We start from the raw sequence: 21,544 nt of genomic DNA on the forward strand, positions 1-21,544 counted from the left end.
CTTTCATCGCTTTTGCTATGCACCCAAGCCCGTCGTTGTTGTTTTTCCCCCCAAGCTCCTCCTGGGAAATGAGCGCTTCCTGCACAGGAACAACCATTTTAATTGATAGCAGTTCAAAGAAACACTTTGGGCTAGGTGGGTGGGCTCTTGTTAGCCATGCGTGAAACACTTGGAAGCTGTTACATTTTAATTGGCTGGGGTCACATGGGGCACTGATGGGAGTAATTGAGTGTTAGTCCCTTACACACAAGTGCTCTCTTCTCCAGACTGGAACACCCTTTACATCGTCTTGTATGTCTTGTGTTTCAAAATTGTTGATCAAAGGAAAATCAGGATATGGAAAACCTCACAGTAAGTACTCTTGTTTACACGTTAGTAGATTTTTTTTCATTTAAGCTGCTACAGTAAAGTCTCGTTATATCGATATTCTCGGGAGTCGGAAAAAATACCGATATAACCGGACTATCCATATATCCGATCCTGCGCCGAACTGCATTAAAAGTGGGCGGATCTTTGATATGGCATGTAATTTTCTCCTTGAGTTCATGGATTGCGTATCTAGCATGCTTTTGTACTACAATAAATTTTGTACTACAGTAAATAAAAATAAACTTACGCTGTAGTGATTACCGGTTACCGGGACATAATTCACCCCGGAACTATCGATAGGGAAGGTGTTGCCACCCGGAGGGGTAGGCGCGAGGGACGGGTGTTTTCCGCTTTGTGTGCTGCACTCTGGTGGTGGAAGTGTGAAAAATAAAGTTGACTGGAAGCAGCCGTTCGCCGTGTTCTTTTTTGGTATTGAAATCCTTAAGCAAAGATTGATTTAAGCTGCTTTTGTATCGATATAAGCAGACCAAATTGGCTGGCGGGAGATGAAAAGGGCATCGTAGTAACCGGATTATCATAATAACCGGGTATCGTACTAACGGAGCTAATTATATCATAAAAGACTAGAAATTTGCCGGGAAATGAAAATAGTATCGTAATAAGTAGTAATTCGTTTTAACCGATATCGATATAACGAGACTTTACTGTATGTGTAAAAGTAACTGTATTTCATATTTCACTGTGCTGTCTCTCAGCCAGATCAATGGCGTGAGATCATGAACAAGAAGCTGCAGTTCCCTCCGGAACTCATCAGTGCCATACAGGAAGGAAAAATCGAGCTGGTATGCGGTCTTCTGAAGACCGGTGATGGCATCATTCGCCAGCTGGATGACTCAGAAGACCGCCTATGGAGGGAGGCCCTCAACCTGTCCATCCGCCTGGGCAGCGAGGGCGTCATGGATGCCCTCCTGCAGGGGGTGAAGTTTGACTTCCGTCAGATTCACGAGGCCCTGCTCGTTGCCGTGGATACTAACCAGCCGCGAGTTGTCAAGCTCCTGCTGGACCGCTTGGACCAGGAGAAAGGGAACAAGATGGACGTGCGTTCCTTCTCTCAGGCTATATTTGACCACTCCATCGATAACTCCCAGTTTGCCCCAGGGGTGACCCCGCTGACGTTAGCCTGCCAGAAAGATCTATACGACATCGTCACCATGCTCACACAAAAAGGCCATGGCATCCCGTGGCCACACAAAATTTCCTGCGCTTGTCTGGAGTGTCGCAACGGGCGCCAGTATGACCTGCTCAAGTTCTCCTTGTCCCGCATCAACACCTACCGTGGTATCGCCAGCCGCGCCTACCTCTCCATCACGTCTGACGACGCCATGCTCAGTGCGTTTAGCCTCAGCAGGGAGCTTCGCAAGCTCTCCCAGAAGGAGCCAGAGTTCAAGGTCAGTGGTCGCTTGCAGATGTCCGTCTCCATGATTGTTTTGATTGCGGTTGCTTCCCTCCGCAGCCGCAGTATCTGAGCCTGGAAGAGCTTTGTCAAGAGTTTGCAGTGGAGCTGCTTGGCATGTGTCGCAATCAGAGCGAGGTGACCACCATTCTTAACAGCTGTGGAGACGAGAGCCAGGACTCGTTGGACGAGCAGGCCTTCGAGGAGGGAATACCCAACCTGTCACGTCTGCGGCTGGCTGTCAACTACAACCAGAAACAGGTTGGCCAGAGACGTGAGGAAGAGTCAATCTGGTGTATTGATCAATTCTGTGTGTTTGTTCTTTTGTGCAGTTTGTGGCCCACCCCATCTGCCAGCAGGTGTTGTCGTCAATCTGGTGCGGCAACCTGGCAGGATGGAGAGGCAGCAGAACAGCCTGGAAGCTCTTCGTCTCCATTGGGATCTTTTTCACCATGCCCCTCCTTTGCCTTGCCTACTGGATTGCACCAAAGTCAAAGGTGATAACACACGCTGATGATGGACGCACAGGTGTTCTATACTGAATTGTCCACAGGGGGCCATAGAAAGAAACATAAACGTTTTCCATTGAGGACTGCTTACTATAAAAGGATGCAAGGGATAGTTTTAATATTTGTAATTTTGTAAAATAGTGATACATTCTTACATTATGCATTTTTGTTTAGTTTTATTTCTATAATGTAAATCAGGGGTCTCAAACTCAATTTACTTGGGGGCCACTGGAGCTCGGGTCTGGGTGAGACTGGGCCGCATCACCCAAAAAACCGCATTTATTAATAACAAAAAAATGTAAAAAACTTCGCTTTGGTTCCAATTTTCTACAAGAAAAGCTCTGATAAAACATTCCACTGTTCTCAAATATCTTACTTTTTATTTTTCTACACAAAATAAGATGAAAAATAAATAAACAAATCAAGAAAATCGATCAATCAGTAATAAATAAATAAATATAATAATAATAATAATAAAACAGCAAATAATAAAAACTTAAGAAACCACAAGTAATTGGTGGGTAGACAAATGATTTTTTTCAGATTAAAATGAACAAAGCATTATTAGAGCCCTGTAGACATGACAAAACACGACTATAGTCACATTTATACTCTTTTTATTTACAACATATTGCGCAACTGCAGGGTCTTGAAACACATGCTAACTCGCAAACCTCGAGCTAGCAACCTAAACGGTAGCCTTCAAGTTATTTCCTTTAAACTTAAATAGTCAAAAACGTACCACTTCCACACGGATAGGGAGGATAACAGTTATTTAACCTTTAACATGAACATTAATCTAACGTAATAATTTTTTCTGGGTACATGATACCATACAGCATCCATATCAAACTTGCGCAGGCCGCACTAACATTAAACTTTCACATCAAGTGTTCCGGGCATGCCCAGTTGGGAAAAGTCCCCAGGGCAGACCTAGGACACGCTGGAGGGATTATGTCTCACAGCTGGCCTGGGAACGCCTTGGTGTCCTCCCGGTCTGGGGTTCCCTACTGAGACTGCTGCCCCCGCGACCCGGACCCGGATAAGCGGAGAAAAAATGGATGGATGAATGGAGAACAATTTAAGATGACCCTTCAGTTTTAGAAAAATATTGTAAAATATTGTAACAAAAAAAAGTTTTTTATATACGTATTTGTACAATTTCAATATCAATGACTGTTAAATTACCATGAAAAGGATATATTTCTTTACTATTTGACAGTTGTTTGCTAACTTGCTAACAATGTTTGACACACTCTGTATGTCATCAGGTCACTGATGTGAGTAGCAGGAAGAAAAGCTGCGGAGAGAAGTTAATTTGGCGCTAGATGTTTGCTTGCATGTCTTTAATCTCTAATCTCTCAACCGGAATATCAGACAACCAGGAAAAAATATTTACATTCATGTCAATATAGTTTCAAAATATAATAATACATTTTTATTTGTAGGACCTTAAAGATACAACAATCAGCAGAGAAACATGTAAATGTGTAGTATATACAGTAAAGTCTCGTTATATCGATATTCTCGGGAGTCGGAAAAAATACCGATATAACCGGACTATCCATATATCCGATCCTGCTCCGAACTGCATTAAAAGTGGGCGGATCTTTGATATGGCATGTAATTTTCTCCTTGAGTTCATGGATTGCTATCTAGCATGCTTTTGTACTACAATACATTTTGTACTACAGTAAATAAAAATAAACTTACGCTGTAGTGATTACCGGTTACCAGGACATAATTCACCCCGGAACTATCGATAGGGAAGGTGTTGCCACCCAGAGGGGTAGGCGCGAGGGACGGGTGTTTTCCGCTGTGTGTGCTGCACTCTGGTGGTGGAAGTGTGAAAAATAAAGTTGACTGGAAGCAGCCGTTCGCCGTGTTCTTTTTTGGTATCGAAATCCTTAAGCAAAGATTGATTTAAGCTGCTTTTGTATCGATATAAGCAGACCAAATTGGCTGGCGGGAGATGAAAAGGGCATCGTAGTAACCGGATTATCATAATAACCGGGTATCGTACTAACGGAGCTAATTTTATCATAAAAGACTAGAAATTTGCCGGGAAATGAAAATAGTATCGTAATAAGTAGTAATTCGTTTTAACCGATATCGATATAACGAGACTTTACTGTATTGTGTTTTTCCTACCCAGACGGTTTTCTGTGGGACCTCATCTAACTGTGCATCATGGAACTCCAACTAAATCGTAGTACTGACGACTATTCAGAAAAGTTGACCACAAAACAGATGCACATAGAACCAAACAGGAAACTGAAAACCAAAATAAGAGCATAAAACGTTTGCCTGTGAATGCATCCTGTAGAAGAAGCTGCTGCCAGTATCGGTATTGATGGATAACATCTCATGTTGCCACCAGGTTGGAAAGATCCTAAGGACTCCCGTGATCAAGTTTCTCCTTCACTCGGCCTCTTATTTGTGGTTCCTCATCACGCTGCTTGGTGAATCCATCACCATGGAGATGTATCGAGATAAATTTGCATCAAGGCAGCAGAACATCCTCCACAGCTCCTTCCACATGGTGTGGGTAGTCGGTGGGTTCATGCTCTTCTGGTGGGTCGGAGCTCTGTGCCTAGTATGTCATCGACTCATGTCTGAGTTGTTGTTGTTGTTGTCTGACTAGGGTTCTTCTGGTATGAGTGTAAGGAAGTGTGGATTGAGGGCCTGAGGAGTTACTTCCTGGACTGGTGGAACTGCTTGGACATGATGGTGCTCAGCATGTACTTGGCCTCCTTTGCTTTACGTGTGGTCATCATGCTGAAAGGACATTTCCTGTGCCTTGATGCTGACGGCACAGAGGAGTGCGTCTACTTCACCCAAACTGGTGGGAAAACAAGGAAGCACCGCTTTACATCACCAAGTGACTTTTCTTCACGAGATCTTTGCTTCTGGTGTTGCAGTGCGTGACGACTGGCGTCAGGAGGACCCTCAGTTGATTGCGGAGGTTCTGTTTGCAGTCACCAGCATGATGAGCTTCACGAGGCTGGCCTACATCCTCCCTGCTCATGAGTCCCTGGGGACGCTGCAGATCTCCATCGGGAAGATGATTGATGACATGATGAGGTGATAACACCATGCCCGCCTTTTCTGTCATACAGCTTTGATGTTTGAACCTCAATCCTTACCTTGTCTTTAGATTCATGTTCATATTGATGATCATCGGAACCGCCTTCCTCTGTGGTATCAACAACGTCTACGTCCCTTATGTCATCTCACCACATCTTGGCAGGTGAGAGAATACACAACATCAACAAGTGTCACCGATCTTAAGGTATAGTATATACCGCAGTACAGTAATCCCTCGTTTATCACTGTTAATTGGTTCTGAACCTGACCGTGATTAGTACATTTCGGCAAAGTAGGATTCCTTATTTATTGATGGAATCATTTCCTAGTTAGAGCATAGAAACTTGTTTACAGCCTTCTAAATACATACTTTAAAATAGTTTGAGTCCACTAGACATAATATAACACCCCTATAGTCACCTTTACACTTATATATATATATATAGGAATACACAATATAGGAGAAAATAAGTAATCCCAGACCTAAATAAGACATAATATGGACTCATCAATGTAACATTACTGACCCCTAGTGATATCAACATGTATTTGAATGTGTCTTCTGAATGCTTTATATTTGTATTTTAGTTCATTTAAGCATTGTTATGCTTGAAAATGTTTAATTTAGACCAGAAGCATAACATCATTTATTTGACTAATAGTTCATAGGCAACCACAAAACAACACTGATTTATTAATTGACAATTTTTGGCACACAAACATAACATTTGCATTTTTTTAATATTTTTCTAACTTCATAATCAACCACAAATTAGTATTTTTGAAAAACCGGGATAGAGACTGGTTGCCAGTCAATCACAGGGCACATATAGTCAAACAACCATTCACACTCACATTCATACCTATGGACAATTTGGAGTCGCCAATTAACCTAGCATGTTTTTGGAATGTGGGAGGAAACCGGAGTACCCGGAGAAAACCCACGCATGCACAGGGAGAACATTGAAACTCCACACAGAGATGGCCGAGGGTGGAATTGAACCCTGGTCTCCTAGCTGTGAGGTCTGCGCGCTAACAGCATTTCTGCTACGTGCCACTGCTAAACAACCCACCATGGGGCCAAATAAAATTGGGTATCAATCACCATTTGATAAACAAGGTGAGAATTGAGTGTTGAATTTCATCTCACCAGGATGTACAGGAAGTCTGCATCAACAATAAGCTCCATGCGTTCCTCATTTATTATAATGTCACATTATTTTTTTTGCATGTAAACGTATATATGTATTTTTTATAAACATTTTTGACTGTTTGAAACTGAGTGACTGTATTTACATTATTTCCTACAAGAAAAAGGTTGCATAGGTTTGTATAGCTTCTGGTTTTTGTTTGACTTTTTGGAACAGATTAATAACAAATTACGAATGAGGTACCACTGTACTAAAATACCCCAAGATCGAATGCAAATATGCCCCCCCCCCCGAGGCTGTGAGTATGATGGGGATAAACCAGGGGTGAGCAAACTTTTTAACTCATTGATATGACGGGGGGGGCAGACTATATATTTTACACGTAACAGTCCACCTGGTATTATTGTATCTGTAAAATTGTCATGCAATCTGCTATTATTATTTATTATTTTATATTTATATTTAAATATTTTAAAATAATAAAATATTATAATAATTACAATAAAATTTAAATAATAATTATTATATTATTATTATGTAAAATATGCAAATATAACAATAATATTATATATAATTAATATAATAATTATAATAATCATAATAGTTCTAGTAATAATCTAATAATCTAATAATAATAATTATTATTATTATTATGTGCTTGTGTCCCTTTTTTCAGGAGCACTTTGTAAACAACAGACCATGTCAAAAAACGAAATTGATAAAACCATCAAAAGGTTGGCTCAGGCCATGATGCCAGGTTGTATGTTGAGTTTAAATGAAATACTTTGGAAAGATTGGGCGGGCCGTATTCAAACACTTGGCGGGCCGGATGTGGCCCCCGGGCCGTAGTTTGTCCACCCCTGGGATAAACACTCTGACACTTGTTGGTTTTTGGTCTTCCAGTCCAGCCATATAATTATTGCCCTCCATGATCTCTGTTCTCCCCGTGCATGTGTGGGTTTTCTCCGGGTACTCCGGTTTCCTCCCACATTCCAAAAACATGCTAGGTTAATTAGCGACTCCAAATTGTCCATAGGTATGAATGTGAGTGTGAATGGTTGTTTGTCTATATGTGCCCTGTGATTGGCTGGCGACCAGTCCAGAGTGTACCCCGCCTCTCGCTCGAAGACAGCTGGGATAGGCTCCAGCACCACCACCGGGGGGGATCCGCTGACTATTGAGATCCTGACTATTGATTGTTTCTCCTCTACATGCAGGTTTAATGAGACATTCCACTTCCTGTTCTGGACCATGTTTGGTGTTGCCAACCAGGACTATGTGGACATGCCACATTTTGTCCTGGCCGAGTTTGTGGGCCGCACTTTGTACGGCATCTTCACGCTGGTCATCGTCATCGTCTTACTCAACATGCTGATTGCTATGATCACTAACTCCTTTCAGAAAATTGAGGTAAAACCATTGTTGAATTGTTCCTTTTGGGTTCTTTAACGGAGCTCCATTCATGTTGTTCCAGGATGATGCAGACGTGGAATGGAAGTTTGCCAGGTCAAAGCTGTATCTCAGTTACTTCAGAGAAGGTCTCACCATGCCCGTCCCCTTCAACATCATCCCATCCCCTAAAGCTTTCTTTTACATCTTAAGGTGAGCTTCAAAACAACACACATCTGCACAGAAAGTACTTTTTTTGGTTTGTTTCTTTTAAATCAGGGGGATCTTTCAACGTGTTTGCTGCTGCTTCGCTTGCAATGCTGAGAGGAAATACCCACCAATAGCTTCACTGGTAAGATGGAATGTGTCTATATGTCATTTGTTTATGGTACTACATTTAATATCATGTGTCCAAGTCCAACAAGAAGGGCTCTGAGGACAGCCAGCTACCGTACCGTCAGCAAGTGATCCGAGCCCTGGTGCAGCGATACATCGAATCTGCTCGTAGGGAGTTTGAAGAGACCAAGAGGAAAGGTAACACATCAAATCACAATCATCTATCATTGCTTTTTTTAACGAGGGATGGATGGATGGATGGAGGGAGGGATGGAAGGATGGATGGATTCATCTCTAATCCAAATCTCAAAAACTTGTAAAACACATTCATTGTGTTGCACCACACTGGCTGGCTCCTCCCCCTCCAAACCCTCCTGCTAGCGTGACATTGAAGTTCTATTCCAATTTTGGATCAACATTTGCAATTAAAGCAATTATAGTGTAATTATTACATTAGATTCCGCTGTAGAATCCCTACACCCACCCACATAATGTTGTAAAAAAAAAAATGCATTATTTGATTTTTGTAAATAAAATAATTTAAAAATAATTAAAAAAATTTAATTTATTTTTATTTTATTTTTAATTACTTTTTGAATTAATTAAAAATGTATACATCATTTTCAAAATTATTTGTATCTTTTGCCAATAACCCGCAAAAAAAAAAATACTAACCATCAAATGTAAGATATCACTTCAGAATGATAATCCTAAAGCGCTTCATGAGTTCATGTAAATCGAGAAAACAGCAGAAAGAAACCCCATGGCATTATTGATCTCGTTTGTTACCAGATATTGGTAATCGCATCACTGAGCTGAGCAAAGCCATCGTGAGGATGCACAGTGACGTGAAAGTGGTCCATCAGCATGTGGTGGATGGAGGACACCCTGCGGACGATGCTGGGTCCAAAGACGGCTCGTCTTTCCTGGGAAGATACATCTTTGGCGCCAAGAACAATTTCAGATGTTTTAACAGCGGTCTGGATGAGAAAAACAAGTTACAAAATCTAACAGTACATCAAGGAGAGGACGAGGTGGACAAAATAAAAGGGGGAGGAGGTGATGATGAGGATGGCGACTGTGGAGCGGGAGAGGCGAAGCATGCGTCTGACTCCGAGGTGGTGAAGATGGAGGAGGGCAGAACACAACTGGAGAAAGAAACAACAGGAACTGAAGCTCAAGAAGACAAAAGGTTGGAGTCTGAGAAGAGAAGAGGAGGGGAGAACCTCCCAGAGACGACCAAACTTCCCAAAGTAAGCAACAACAAGGCCAACACGGAAAATGAGCTGAACAAACGTAAAGACGGATCGCTGCCGGATAACAAAGTGGAGCCTCCGTGGATAAAAGGGCGACAGTTCGAGCCCAATTCTGCTGAGAGATGCGATGGAGGTGAAAAGCCTGCGAGCCAGAAAAACATCCCTTCACCATCCGGCAGCGGCAGCTCCACAGACACCGGCTTTGCTTCTCAGGAAGGATTGGTTCATGGCGGTGGGGTATGTGAGTAGCCTCTCTTAAAACATATGTGGCTTGTGCTAATCTCTGTTCTAGTCCAACCTAAAGGTGTTGGAAGGGGTTTGGGTTAATTCTTCCACACCAAACTCATCCAAACTGAGATACCGTAGAGAAAATGTCTTCAATGTTTTTATTCAGCCTTGGCTCTATTATTAATGAAATACTGTATTGACCCAAATATAAGATACAGTAAAGTCTCGTTATATCGATATTCTCGGGAGTCGGAAAAAATATCGATATAACCGGACTATCCATATATCCGATCCTGCGCCGAACTGCATTAAAAGTGGGCAATAATGCACTCGACATTGTTCTATACTATAGAACAATGCCCTTTTGCCCTTTTCATCTCCCGCCAGCCAATTTGGTCTGCTTATATCGATACAAAAGCAGCTTAAATCAATCTTTGCTTAAGGATTTCAATACCAAAAAAGAACACGGCGAACGGCTGCTTCCAGTCAACTTTATTTTTCACACTTCCACCACCAGAGCGCAGCACACACACCGATTCCCGCACTTCCTGGTTCACAGGTCATGCTCAACCCGCCCCACATAGCTGGCCAAACACATGCCTGCAACAGAAGAACTGATTTAAGCTGCTTTTGTATCGATATAAGCAGACCAAATTGGCTGGCGGGAGATGAAAAGGGCATCGTAGTAACCGGATTATCATAATAACCGGGTATCGTAGTAACTCGTACTAACTAACTAATTATATCATAAAAGACTAGAAATTTGCCGGGAAATGAAAATAGTATCGTAATAAGTAGTAATTCGTTATAACCGATATCGATATAACGAGACTTTACTGTAGTATAGTCCTTGGTTGGTCCCGGTTGTCGAATCATAGAACATTTGTATGCTTTTCATTCGATATTGTATCATTCCACGAAATCGAGTGTCCCTAAAACACCCTAAGGATTGTTCACTCATTGTCTGTGTATTTTTGGAGTACGAATGCTAAATAATCTACCGTAGGGCCAAAGAACGTCGATGACGATGACAAACACTATTGAATTAAATCTCGCCAGGATGTACAGGAAGTCCGCATCAACAATAATTTCCATTCATTCATCAGTTATTATTTTGTATTGCTTTCTGCATGTAAAACTATAATAATTATTGATCAAATATTTATAAAAACATTAGATTAACATGTATATATCATATTTGGTGTTGCATCTTTGTTAATCATGGAAATTTGGACCTCACAGCTCGGAGACCAGGGTTCAATTCCACCCTCGGCCATCTCTGTGTGGAGTTTGCACACTCCACAGAGTCCGAGCATGCGTGGGTTTTCTCCGGGTTCTCCGGTTTAGGTTCACCACTGTACCTATCTTTTTGCTATTTGTGGAAAATGGCTCTCACTGTGGTTTGCTGGAGCCCCAAAGCGTTAGAAATGGCTTTGGCTTTGTAGAAAATAAGAAATCAGGAAGGGGCTCCACACCACAGTATTATTTCCATGTTTTCAGCTATGCACCTGATGCCACAGTGTAACAGAGGTCTCAGCTTGCTTCATTCTGCCCCCATGAGATGTACTTCATAAACACACCACTTCATTAATTCATCACCTGGAGCCTTCATGTCCCCTCGGCGGACTGCATCCAAAATATTCCAGTGGAAAAACAGTAAGCGCCTAGCCTGTATGCCACTGTGTTTTATCCTGTCACTAAATCACATAGTTGACATGCTTGGAAGTGTTTAGTGGAGTTCCCATGGCAATGTTTATGTTTATTTGTGTGATGAATTACAAAGTTTTATCCACAAAACATTATCCACTCTTTCTGTTATATAATCACATCAACACAAAGACCCCGTTTCCAAATGTACAGTCAAATCTTTGGAGACACTTTTGCGTTCAACTGAAAGGGAAAGTGTCCTCAAACTTTTGCCTCATGTCATACATTATTGAGTGCGGTTATGTGTGCGTTAGCAGCCACAGTAATAATTCATATCTACATGTCAAAGAGTATTCTTTCTGTCAAAGCAGATTACGAAGACATCCTGTATACTTGAAGATGAGTTGAGCTTAAATTACGTGACGATAGTGTCTAATATATTTAAAGTACTTATAAATATTGACTATGAATATTCTCACTTATCCAGGTCATTTTATTCTCAAATCACAACTGGACTGTTTTTGGTGGTCATACAAGTGTTTCCACGACAAGAGGGCCCCACTCCACTGCATCTTTTTCACCAGAAAAGAGTGAAACCGTTCTTGTCTGAACATGCCTCTACCCTGGGAGGATAAATACTTAGGATCCTGCACCCACACCCAGCTAGAGTTGTCCTACCTTGTACAGTAAAGTCTCGTTATATTGATATTCTCGGGAGTCGGAAAAAATATCGATATAACCGGACTATCCATATATCCGATCCTGCGCCGAACTGCATTAAAAGTGGGCAATAATACACTCGACATTGTTCTATACACACGAGAGAAACCACGAACGCCAACATGTACATATGAAAAACAGTGATTATTGCAGGCGATAAAAATCTGAATACAACACAATTAAATACATGTATTTGTACGCTTGTGTCTTCGTTGGAATAGGTGTGTATGCTATGTCAGTTGGTTCTTCATCCTCATCATCCTCATCATGAAAACACTAAGTCTATTCACTGAATCTTCCCTCTAAATTATACAAATATTTACTCCTTTACTTCAAAAGATTGTTTAATAGTTACCTCATATTAATTACCTGTAATCCTCTAATTACCGTCCGTCGGTGGAAAAGCCGAAACGGTGTTAGTCGAGAATCAAACAATACGCCGTTTACAGATTTCGCTAATGGTGGTATTGAAATCCTTAAGCAAATATTGATTCAGCTTTAAGCTGCTTTTGTATCGATATAAGCAGACCAAATTGGCTGGCGGGAGATGAAAAGGGCATCGTAGTAACCGGATTATCATAATAACCAGGTATCGTACTAACCGGAACTAATTATATCATAAAAGACTAGAAATTTGCCGGGAAATGAAAATAGTATCGTAATAAGCAGTACTATCGATATAACCGATATCGATATAACGAGACTTTACTGTAGTTGAGCATGAATCTGTCCTATGAGGTGAAGCGTCTTCTAAGACAACATGAACAGTCTGGTTGTTCAATGCCCTGTCAAGATATAAAGTTAGTTTTTCTGACAAAATGCTTAAAAAAAAAAAAAAAAAAAAAAAAAAACATACCAGATTTTCTGGACTATAAGTCACACCAGACAAAAATGCACAAAGAAAAAAACAACAGATAAGTTGGATTTATTGTTTAAAATCAGAGACCAAGAAGAGTCTTGTCATCTTGACAGGCAAGTTATAGTAATAATAAAATGAAGAACAGGTGATGTAACATATTAATAGTTATTCAAACAACATAACTTCCATCTTTCTCAGTTGATGTTTACATTGTACATTTTCAGTGGTACAGGAGTGATAGGAGTAGCAGATACTTGCACGCATGCCTACTGCGCACTCTCCTGGGTGTCGGTGTGTGTGGGGGATGGGGTGGGGGGGGATTTGCTACTTAGTGTAAGTCAGAGGACCAGACCAAAAATTACTGATAGTCCGGAAAATAGGATATTTGGATGTAAATAATAATTGCATTTTGTTATTCTGCATAATTCACAATGTACACAAAAGCAAATAATAAATAACCACAAACCTGCATGTTTAAAACAAAACAAAAAAAATCATTGTGAGGATATAATATAATATTTACAATGTGTTTCAAGATGAGGAAGTGGTGCTCATCGAGTGATGGAGCTAGGAGCCACACATGAGACACTCGTCTTTATTGGCGAGTGAACACACCATTGCTGCAACGTTGCGCTCTTTGGTCTCTGAACTCTGAGCTGGCAGGGTGTCCTTTAATTTCTCTTTGTTCAGTGTGAACTGGATGGGGTTGGCAGCAGGTTTGGTCCTCAGATAGTACATGCCAGTTTTCAGGCCCTGCACACACCACAGCGTTAGGACTTTGGATTCGGTGATGCGTTCGGGGGAAAGGTCTCCTGTTGTTTTGACTCACCAGCTTCCAGCCGTAGAAGTGCATGCTGCTCAGTTTGCCGTAGTTGGGCTCGGCGATGTGGATGTTCAGAGACTGGCTCTGGTCGATGTAGGCGCCACGGTCTGCCGCCATCTTCAGGACAGTCTTCTGAGAGATCTCCCACACGGTTTTATACAACTGCTTCAGATCAGCTGGGATGCCCTCGATGGCCTGTGAAAAAGCAACGTCAATCATAACGCAACCACGATGCCGATCAGTGTTGGCGTTACCTGGATGGAGCCGTTCTGAGCAATGAGGTGGTTCTTCATGTCATCGCTCCACAGGCCTCTCTCTGTTAGGTCCTTCAGCAGGTGAGGATTGACAATCTACACCACACACACACACACACACACACACACAGTGATTGGTCAGGATAAATACCAAGTGTTAAATCATATTTACTTCAAGTATATTTGTTTATTTTCTTACACTACAGCAGAAATATATAATGAAAAAAAGTTGTCTCTGAAACAGCAAAGGAATCCCTCAGTTAGACCTTTCTATGTGCACTCAGCAGGACTACAAGCAAGGATCTCTGACCTGGAACTCCCCCGAGAGCACTCTGCGGGTGTAGATGTTGCTGGTGTAGGCCTCGATGGACTCATTGTTGCCGAGAATCTGGGCCGTGGAGGCTGTGGGCATGGGGGCCAAGAGCAAGCTGTTCCTCACACCGTGCCTGGACGACACACGTGGATGAACTGAGTCGGTCCGAAGAAACCAAACACGAGGAGTTGCTACAGTTGACTATCAGGAGGACTTACTTGGCTATTTTCTCCTTCAATGCTCTCCAGTCCCACAAATCTGTTGGTGTTCGCTGCCACATGTCGTACTGAAGGATCTGAAGAGTAAAGCGGTTAGCATTGACACGTTGGCATTGTTATTAAAAGCTGCTTACCCCTTTGCTGACAGGAGAACCAGCGTAGGTTTCATATGGCCCCAACTCTGCAGCAAGTTCACAGCTGGCCTCCAGAGCAGCATAGTAGATGGTTTCGAATATTTGGATGTTGAGCAGTTGGGCCTCCTGGCTCTCAAACGGGTGACGCATCAGGATGAAGGCGTCGGCCAGGCCTTGAACGCCGATTCCTATTGGCCGATGTCGTTTGTTGGATCTCTCAGCCTGCAAAGCAGAGCAGAGGGATAGTCCGATAAGTGATCGCCACATCGACGGCGAAGAGTACACGAGTGCGGAGTACCTCAGGTATAGGGTAGTAGTTGATGTCGATGATCTTGTTCAGGTTCTTTACGATCACTTTGGTGACAGACGCAAGCTTTTGGAAATCAAAGATCTTCTCTGGCGTGACGTACATGTTGAGGGCGATGGAAGCCAAGTTACACACAGCGACCTGCGTAGGGAGGAAGAGGATTTTGGAGACGTTCTGACATTGACGTTTGCCAGTAAATAATAAGACAGATCCACTTCTACCCGTCATACCTCATCCTTACTGGTGTACTCGACAATCTCTGTGCACAGGTTGCTGGACTTGATGGTTCCTAGGTTCTGCTGGTTGCTCTTCCTGTTGCAGGCATCCTTGTAGAGCATGTATGGAGTACCGGTTTCTGTCTGGGACTCGATGATGGCGTACCACAGCTGCTGAGCCTTCACCACGCGCTTAGTCCGTCCCTCCTTTTCGTATCTGAGGAACATACAGGATTTAGTATGAAAGTATGTTGGCACCACATAATGTGTTTGGTAGAAGATGACAAATTAGTCACCTGGTGTAGAGTTTCTCAAACTCTTCTCCCCAGCACTCATCTAACCCGGGACACTCATTGGGGCACATCAGGGACCAGTCCTGCAGGAGAGGAGTAAGTAACGTCAAGTGTATTATTATTATTATTAATATTATTCATTGACATTCACCTGATTGCTTTCCACTCGTTTCATAAAGAGGTCTGGGATCCACATGGCAAAGAAGAGGTCTCTGGCTCTTTGCTCCTCCTTGCCCGTGTTCTTCTTCAAATCCAAAAAGTCAAACACATCAAAATGCCACGGCTCCAAGTAGACAGCAAACGCGCCCGGCCTCTATAAAAGGTAAGAACATACAGAATGGTCCAATCATCCAATTTGATGCTTGCATTTGGAAAGTACACGGCAAAAGATGGAGGGGTTTAAGCACTATAAGAGTATTAAACCATCATCATCTAAACCAGGGGTGGGCAAACTTTTTGACTCGCGGGCCGCATTGATATGACAAAATTTACGGGGGGGGGGGGGGGGGGGGCAGACTATATATTTTACACGTAACAGTCCACCTGGTATTATTGTATCTGTAAAATTGTCATGCAATCTGCTATTATTATTTATTATTTTATATTTATATTTAAATATTTTAAAAATAATAAAATATTATAATAATTACAATAAAATTAAAATAATAATTATTATATTATTATTATGTAGAATATGCAAATATAACAATATTATATATAATTATAATAATTAGCATTAATATAATAATTATAATAATTATAATAATCATAATAGTTCTAATAATCATAATAATAATAATAATAATTATTATTATGTGCTTGTGTCCCTTTTTTCAGGAGCACTTTGTAAACAACAGACCATGTCAAAAAACGAAATTGATAAAACCATCAAAAGGTTGGCTCAGGCCATGATGCCAGGTTGTATGTTGAGTTTAAATGAAATACTTTGGAAAGATTGGGCGGGCCGTATTCAAACACTTGGCGGGCCGGATGTGGCCCCCGGGCCGTAGTTTGCCCACCCCCGATCTAAACTCTCAATATGTTTATTTTTTAGTCATATTAATTGGTGACTTTTTTTAAACGGTATGCTTGAAACCCAGCCCTTTTATGTCTGCAAATACAGTCGATTGGGAGTAACTGAACCCCCCCCCCCCCTCAAAACCCTCCTGCTTGCTTGACAGTGACATTCTCCTTGACATTTGCACTAAAAGTGACTGTTAATATCATAAATCAGAATTGTAATTATTAGATTGGATTCAGCTCCAGAACCATCACCTTCTCTCTTCAATTGCCATTGTTCACTTGCACACAATCCAGGTTTAAGACACATTAAATCCTATTGGTCTAATTCAGGGGTGTACAAACGTTTTCCATGGATGGTCGAATACTAAAAAAAAAATCAAAGACGGGGGATAGGCTCCAGGATCCCCGCCACTTTTTTTTTTTTAATCTCTACATTCACTATATATATGTATTTATATATGCTTATGTTCAGTATTTAAAGACATAACTCAAAAATAGCATTTAGCTATATATATATATATATAGTGTCTTTTTTTATATATATTTTTCATATTATTTATATATTTTTTCAGTTCAGTCTTATTTCTATAATGTGTTGTGGGCCAAAAAAAAAAAAACATTAGCCAAGGCTAAACCAACCAACGTAGATATGCTAAGACGTCATCAAGATTTAAACTTTTTCTTCATTACTTTCCCCGGTTTTGGCAGTTTTTTTAATGTAGTTTTCCAGTTTTATTTTCAGAATAGCTACGGGCAAATGAGCTACACTTGCACACAATCCAGGTTTAAGCCCTAAATAGGCATCTAGTATATCCAAACTAATCTGAGGTGAACTGGAAACCTGTTTTGATTGTGTTCAACCTCAGGAGGTCCCATTGTATGACAAAGAGTGCCATCCTATCCTGACCTTGTTGCCTCCTTGGTCAACATAACGTGACGTGTTGTTGTAGACCCTTAGCATAGGAACCAGTCCGTTCGAGGTACCGTTTGTCTGGAATAGAAATGCATTTCTTAATACACTGGCTGTTTCATAGACCAAAACCATGACTTCATGTTTGCAGAAACTCACCCCTGCAATGTAGCTACCGGTAGCTCTGATGCAGCTAACAGCCAGTCCGATGCCCCCAGCTGACTTAGAGATGAGGGCGCACTGCTTCAGTGTGTCATAAATGCCATCAATGCTATCCTCTTTCATGGCCAGCAGGAAACAGCTGCAAAACAACAACAATGAATTCAATTGAAGCGAGAACAGGAAACGCCGTCTGTCTGGATCCTCGTTGTCACCTGGACAGTTGTGGCTTGTTGGTACCAGCGTTGAACAAAGTGGGGGAAGCGTGTGTGAACCACTTCTCTGACAGCAGGTTGTACGTCTCAACGGCGGCATCGATGTCTCCTTTGTGAATCCCCACTGCCACTCTCATTAACATGTGCTGGGGTCTCTCGGCCACTAAAAAATGAAAGACAACTAAATACCCCTGCATGATTCTTCATTGATTCGCCAACACTTTAAAAGTCATCCTTACCTTTGCCATTTATTTTCAACAAGTACGATCGCTCAAGAGTCTACGGATTAAAAGGGAAGACATTTTAGATTGTCAGTGTAGGATGTTTAACTAGTGTTTATTTAAGCAGAAAGGTCACCTTAAACCCAAAGAAGTTGTAGGAAAAGTCTCTGTCGTAAATGATGGCAGAGTTGAGACGCTAAAAAAGAAAACAGAGTATTATGATCACGATGACAATACAAAATACTCAATATCATAAGTTTAATTGTTAGGCTGAAGTTGTAATTGCTGCATTCATCATGTTGTTTTGGGCATCTCTGTGTGGAGGTTGCAAGTTCTCCTCCAAATTGTCCATAGGTATGAATGTGAGTGTGAATGTTTGTTTGTCTATATGTGACCTGTGATTGGCTGGCAACCAGTCCAGCATGTAACCAGTTCCCGCTTCCTGCCTGAAGCTGGGATAGGCTCCGGTTCACCCTAATAACGTAATGAGGACCCAAGCGGTATAGCAAATTAATGGATGGAAGTAATATTACCAGAAATGTTATGTACCTTCTTCACTTCTTAAAATTACAACATAATTTCTCAAAAAATACATGATTGTCTTAATAGATGTTTTTTGCTTTACATGCAATATACTGTATATGTATATATTATAAATAACAATAATATAGTTTTCACACCTACTACTCAAACATATCTTTTACCATGAGTAACTTACTGCCTTGTTCTCAAGGATAATGTCAAGTGTCTCCTTGGAGATCATGGGGGAGTGACGCTTGTTGATGGGGTTGACATATCTGTACAGGTCCTCCATGACATCTTCAATATCATTAAAAAAGGAAAACACGTCAGCTTGTCTTCATGATGATTGACGCACAATAATGAGATTCAATACAAGAGAGCCGATGTCCAACTCACCACTGAAGACCTTCTTGGTCTCTTTGTGCAGGTTAGACACGGCAATACGTGCAGCCAGGATGGCGTAGTCAGGGTGTTTGGTAGTCAGGGTGGCGGCGGTCTCTGCTGCCAGAGTGTCCAGCTCAACAGTGGTCACGCCGTTGTACAAACCTTGGATCACCTTCATTGTGATTGCGGTCTGTGGGAACAGACAAGAAAATGAGGAATACATTTGTTGATTCAACAGTTTGATCAATGGTGTGAACTTACGGGGTCCACAAAGTCAGAATTGAGGCCATAGCAAAGCTTCTGGATGCGAGATGTGATTTTGTCAAAGCTAACTGCCTCCTGGTGTCCATCTGGGGTTTAAAAAAAAAACACATCAGCCAAGTTAATTGTCACTTTCTTTGTATATGATATACATATATTTGCAATGTGCAACACATTAAATCCTATTGGTCTAATTCAGGGGTGTACAAACGTTTTCCATGGAGGAAAAAAACAAAAAATCAAAAGAAAGTTGGGACAGGCTCCAGGACCCCCGCCACTTGTATAATTTTTTTTATTCACATTCACTATATATATATATATATATGCATATGTTCAGTATTTAAAGACATAACTCAAAAATAGCATTTAGCTGTTTATAGCTAAATATCTATAGCTATATAATATATATATATATATATATATATATATCTTTATATATTTTTTCATATTATTTATATATTTTTTCAGTTCAGTCTTATTTTTATAATGTGTTGTGGGCCAAAAAAAAACTAGCCGTGGGCCACCCTCGCCTAGGCTAAAACAACCAACGTAGATATGCTAAGACGTCATCAAGATTTAAACTTTTTCTTCATTACTTTCCCCGTTTTTGGCAGTTTTTTTTATGTAGTTTTCCAGTTTTATTTTCAGAATAGCTGTGGGCAAATGAGCTACACTTTGCCCCCCCCCCGCCCTCAATAATGAGGCAAAAAAGACACCTGTCTGACAACAACAACAACAAAGGGCACTTGGCGCCAACAGTATGTAACAACATTACGTTTTTTGTGGGCGTATATCCTTTCTAATAAATATATAGACAAAAGCTGTTTGTCAATCAAGCTGGAACAATAAAAGTAGGTCAAACGCCGTTGACAAAAACCACCAGAATCTAAAGCTGTATTTAAATAACATATTTGAATATGATGAAAGCAACGCGTAAACCAGCCCGGAAAACGCAGAAAATACATCTTCCCAACCAAGATTTAATACATTTATTTACCGAGACGTCATTTAAGACTATTAAAAAGCACTCTTCTAAAATCATGTCAATGATTTGTCAAAAAAACGTAAATAAAAAGGAGCCGTCTTACCTCGTTTAACCACATGCATGTTGACAGTTTCTTCGCGTTGCGTTTGCTGGCTTTGCCTTTGCGGTAAGATGGAAAGAATTAGAAGTTATATGTCAGGTTGTGACAACAGACACACTTGAATCTCACAATGAGAGCGCCAACAAACCGAAAACCAGTAAGTCGGCATTGTCGTCACATTCTCGACCAATTAGAAGAGACTTTGCTGGTCTTTTTGGCCAATCATCATCCACCATATGACCTTTGACAACATCCGGTTGCCATTTCTGTTGTAAATGTGGCGCGAATTCTCAAACAACAGGTTTTGACTTGAAATAATAATAGGTTCCATATTCTACACAAATGCTGCAATTTTGTAATGACTTCTAAAGCAGTGAATGTTGCTAGCGATATACACAAAGTGTTACAAAATAAGTATAATAAAATAAGTAACAAAATAAGTAAAAATAGTTTTAACTCATTATTATACTCTTTATTTTTACATCTAGATTCTGGTTGGATTGGTGAGTCTTGGCATGTCCCAGTCCGGCACACAGCTCACATGGACAGTGACAAGTGAGCATTTGCGCCACACTTGAAACGTGCATCGAGCACACTGATTTCAGCAGTGGTGCCGAGCTGATGGACGAGTGTCTGCATTTTGTCACCTCGAAGGAATGCCAAGGGCACAGAAGAGGGAGTCTGCTGTATCTGTGGTTCAGAATGCAGCGGATGCGGCTGGAAGGGACCCAGCAGATGTGGACAAACCTGTTATAACTCACGTTTAGAAAGTCATAAAAAATGTCTGTGCTCTAACTGCAAAAATATTGAGTTTATTAATATTGAATCTTAATCCGCAGAAAATAAATGAGGGATGACTGCACTATTGTTATTCTTTCCCTTATTTACATGATTTTAATTTTGTGGTGGGTACTCTAGAGTGCCACACAGGTCGACTCTGGTTCAGTTGATGTGTCTTTGATTAAATTAAAGTGTAAAAGGTTATTTTAGTTTTAACATCTTTTGGAAAAAAGAGAAATGTATTATTTTCAAGTGTGCACCCAGTAAACACATAGTATGCTTCATTTTCCTCCCAATAAAAGCCTAGTACTCTGTGCAGTTCAGTAAACACTAAATGAAAAATCAATTTCTAAATATTTCACAGTAATTTTATATATATTTAAGCAGACATGTAAAAACATTTTTGACAATGTACAGTCAATGTTGCCGTAAAGGCCCAGACTTTATTGTGAAGGTCATACC

General features: G+C 40.9%; 2 protein-coding genes and 1 long non-coding RNA gene across 4 annotated transcripts; 2 read left to right on the plus strand and 1 right to left on the minus strand.

Annotated features, from left to right (window-relative positions):
• The first annotated feature begins 25 nt into the window (after positions 1-25).
• LOC131138452 (short transient receptor potential channel 2-like) lies at positions 26-10,373 on the plus strand. Its single transcript, XM_058087372.2, has 13 exons — positions 26-351; positions 1,086-1,778; positions 1,844-2,044; positions 2,116-2,280; positions 4,673-4,847; positions 4,937-5,137; positions 5,214-5,376; positions 5,450-5,542; positions 7,748-7,940; positions 8,005-8,132; positions 8,199-8,271; positions 8,336-8,453; positions 9,048-10,373. The coding sequence occupies exons 1-13, from the start codon at positions 337-339 to the stop codon at positions 9,758-9,760; spliced, it is 2,931 nt and encodes a 976-aa protein (XP_057943355.2). The 5' UTR covers positions 26-336; the 3' UTR covers positions 9,761-10,373.
• Positions 10,374-13,021: 2,648 nt separating this feature from the next.
• Positions 13,022-20,379, minus strand: LOC131138782 (ribonucleoside-diphosphate reductase large subunit-like). The gene is made up of 19 exons (XM_058088013.2): positions 20,306-20,379; positions 19,218-19,306; positions 18,969-19,146; positions 18,769-18,869; positions 18,187-18,246; positions 18,069-18,108; positions 17,830-17,992; positions 17,615-17,756; positions 17,453-17,536; positions 15,674-15,835; positions 15,526-15,605; positions 15,245-15,446; positions 15,006-15,155; positions 14,708-14,929; positions 14,574-14,650; positions 14,353-14,488; positions 14,043-14,138; positions 13,795-13,983; positions 13,022-13,718 (listed from the first exon to the last, which is right to left on the minus strand). The coding sequence occupies exons 1-19, from the start codon at positions 20,322-20,324 to the stop codon at positions 13,533-13,535; spliced, it is 2,376 nt and encodes a 791-aa protein (XP_057943996.2). The 5' UTR covers positions 20,325-20,379; the 3' UTR covers positions 13,022-13,532.
• On the plus strand, positions 13,277-21,244 carry LOC144894554 (uncharacterized). Of its 2 annotated transcripts, none has more exons than XR_013625176.1 (5): positions 13,277-14,123; positions 14,327-15,475; positions 15,559-15,618; positions 15,702-15,844; positions 20,791-21,244. It is a non-coding gene; the product is annotated as an uncharacterized LOC144894554 (long non-coding RNA). The 2 variants fall into 2 exon arrangements; XR_013625177.1 differs by lacking the exon at positions 20,791-21,244 and adding an exon at positions 17,750-18,883.
• The last annotated feature ends 300 nt before the right edge of the window (positions 21,245-21,544 follow it).

The sequence above is a fragment of the Doryrhamphus excisus genome, linkage group LG21, assembly GCF_037039965.1.
Source record: "Doryrhamphus excisus strain RoL-2023G ecotype Guam linkage group LG21, RoL_Dexc_Guam_v1.1, whole genome shotgun sequence".
Taxonomy (NCBI): domain Eukaryota; kingdom Metazoa; phylum Chordata; class Actinopteri; order Syngnathiformes; family Syngnathidae; genus Doryrhamphus; species Doryrhamphus excisus.

What these genes read in the sequence shown, in the direction of transcription:
- LOC131138452 (XM_058087372.2), top strand. An exon ending in TCAACTACAACCAGAAACAG is followed by an intron (nt 2,045 to 2,115) that starts GTTGGCCAGAGA and finishes TCTTTTGTGCAG; the next exon opens with TTTGTGGCCCACCCCATCTG. An exon ending in ACTCCTTTCAGAAAATTGAG is followed by an intron (nt 7,941 to 8,004) that starts GTAAAACCATTG and finishes ATGTTGTTCCAG; the next exon opens with GATGATGCAGACGTGGAATG.
- LOC131138782 (XM_058088013.2), bottom strand. An exon ending in GACCAAGAAGGTCTTCAGTG is followed by an intron (nt 18,870 to 18,968) that starts GTGAGTTGGACA and finishes ATGATATTGAAG; the next exon opens with ATGTCATGGAGGACCTGTAC. An exon ending in CCGGTAGCTACATTGCAGGG is followed by an intron (nt 17,537 to 17,614) that starts GTGAGTTTCTGC and finishes TTTCTATTCCAG; the next exon opens with ACAAACGGTACCTCGAACGG.